This window comes from Poromitra crassiceps (genome assembly GCF_964638095.1).
Source record: "Poromitra crassiceps genome assembly, chromosome: 5".
In the NCBI taxonomy this organism is placed as follows: Eukaryota; Metazoa; Chordata; class Actinopteri; order Beryciformes; family Melamphaidae; genus Poromitra; species Poromitra crassiceps.
Window position 1 is genome coordinate 52,997,541 of NC_139642.1, and position 2,500 is coordinate 53,000,040.

General features: G+C 47.6%; 1 protein-coding gene across 1 annotated transcript in view; it reads right to left on the reverse strand.

The window, feature by feature from the left end:
* Positions 1–2,500, reverse strand: part of ankrd13b (ankyrin repeat domain 13B) — a gene marked incomplete at its 3' end in the record, with an annotated part of 57,316 nt that overhangs the window by 27,702 nt on the left and 27,114 nt on the right. The window contains exon 4 of the mRNA XM_083637224.1: positions 2,101–2,146. Within this exon, the coding sequence (XP_083493350.1) occupies positions 2,101–2,146 (46 nt within the window). The remainder of the gene's footprint in view (positions 1–2,100; positions 2,147–2,500) is intronic.

A 2,500-nucleotide genomic window follows, 5' to 3' on the forward strand; every position in this document is an offset into this window, starting at 1 on the left:
CACTCAGCATGTCAGGGGTTAAACATGCTAGAGCTGACTCAGCATGTCAGGGGTTAAACATGCTAAGGTTCACTCAGCATGTCAGGGGTTAAACATGCTAGAGCTGACTCAGCATGTCAGGGGTTAAACATGCTAGAGCTGACTCAGCATGTCAGGGGTTAAACATGCTAAGGTTCACTTAGCATGTCAGGGGTTAAACATGCTAGAGCTGACTCAGCATGTCAGGGGTTAAACATGCTAAGGTTCACTTAGCATGTCAGGGGTTAAACATGCTAAGGTGCACTCAGCATGTCAGGGGTTAAACATGCTAGAGCTGACTCAGCATGTCAGGAGTTAAACATGCTAGAGCTGACTCAGCATGTCAGGGGTTAAACATGCTAAGGTTCACTCAGCATGTCAGGGGTTAAACATGCTAAGGTTCACTCAGCATGTCAGGGGTTAAACATGCTAAGGTTCACTCAGCATGTCAGGGGTTAAACATGCTAGAGCTGACTCAGCATGTCAGGAGTTAAACATGTGAAGAGGATGCTAAGGTTCACTTAGGATGTCAGGGGTTAAACATGCTAAGGTTCACTTAGGATGTCAGGGGTTAAACATGCTAAGGTTCACTTAGGATGTCAGGGGTTAAACATGCTAAGGTTCACTTAGGATGTCAGGGGTTAAACATGCTAAGGTTCACTTAGGATGTCAGGGGTTAAACATGCTAAGGTTCACTTAGGATGTCAGGGGTTAAACATGCTAAGGTTCACTTAGGATGTCAGGGGTTAAACATGCTAAGGTTCACTCAGCATGTCAGGGGTTAAACATGCTAAGGTTCACTCAGCATGTCAGGGGTTAAACATGCTAGAGCTGACTCAGCATGTCAGGAGTTAAACATGTGAAGAGGATGCTAAGGTTCACTTAGGATGTCAGGGGTTAAACATGCTAAGGTTCACTTAGGATGTCAGGGGTTAAACATGCTAAGGTTCACTTAGGATGTCAGGGGTTAAACATGCTAAGGTTCACTTAGGATGTCAGGGGTTAAACATGCTAAGGTTCACTTAGGATGTCAGGGGTTAAACATGCTAAGGTTCACTTAGGATGTCAGGGGTTAAACATGCTAAGGTTCACTTAGGATGTCAGGGGTTAAACATGCTAAGGTTCACTTAGGATGTCAGGGGTTAAACATGCTAAGGTTCACTTAGGATGTCAGGGGTTAAACATGCTAAGGTTCACTTAGGATGTCAGGGGTTAAACATGCTAAGGTTCACTCAGCATGTCAGGGGTTAATCATGCTAGAGCTGACTCAGCATGTCAGGGGTTAAACATGCTAGAGCTGACTCAGCATGTCAGGAAGTGTGTGAGCAGCAGCAGGAAGAGACGCGCCTCACGAGGACGTAACAAACATGATTAGTTGTGACTGGCCGGGACTGGACTGCTTCACTGACGGAGAGGCCAGACTCACTTGCCTGATAACAGAATTGTCAACTCGTTACACTCCATTTCCTTCTTCAGTCTGACATTGCCTCCACTCTAACCGATTTCCATGGAGGAAATCCCCAGGGGGATTCCATTTTCCCTAACCAATCACTAGAGACCAGCAACATATCCGCCCGAATATAATCCAATGGGGAGAACGGGTGGGGGTGGCGGGCGGGGGGGTGGGGGGGGGGGGGGGGGGTGCTGTTTGTTGGTGTCTTCAAAGCAGAGTGCTGTTTAGATTTCTTTAGATTTATGCCAGAGACCTTTAATACAGATAGAGACACCCCAACTTCCAGTCACTCCCTGTATCTGTGTCACCTAGGTTTCCACCCACTGCCACGCCCACATAGGAGACTGGTCAGCCAATGAAGTCTGTCAACGTAGCCCCCTTGCGCTATTTATTGACACTGATTTGCTAATCGTTAGTCCCGTCATTGGACAAGTTGTTTTTTTCAATTTAGGAAACGCATGAACGCTGTTTCATGTCACAATGCCTGACCAGAGGCAGCCAACTCGTGTGGGCGGAGTCAAAGGTCTGGTTCCAGGTACTCTCGCTTGCCAGACTCTCTGCGTTTCAGAGCTTATCCCCGCAGCCTGCTTCCAGTGAGTCAGACTAGGAGGACCAGGCAACAGACTCACCCCAGCTGGTGAACTCCCATTTCATCTCCACATAGAAGTCCTGGGCCTGAGAGGAGAGAGAGAGAGAGAGAGAGAGAGAGAGAGAGAGAGAGAGAGAGAGAGAGAGAGAGAGAGAGAGAGAGAGAAAGAGAGAGAGAGAGAGAGAGAGAAATGAGAGAGGGACAGACAGTGACAAAAAGGAGAGAGAGAGAGAGAGAGAGAGAGAGAGGGAGAGAGAGAGAGAGAGAGAGAGAGAGGGAGAGAGAGAGAGAGAGAGAGAGAGAGAGAGAGAGAGAGAGAGAGAGAGAGAGAGAGGACTGATGAACATACATTTGAAAGATGGAAAATAGGGAGAGGGGAGAATTATCAAGTGGAGGAAAAGGGAAATTAGAGAGAACGGGTGAACGAGTGAACGGACACA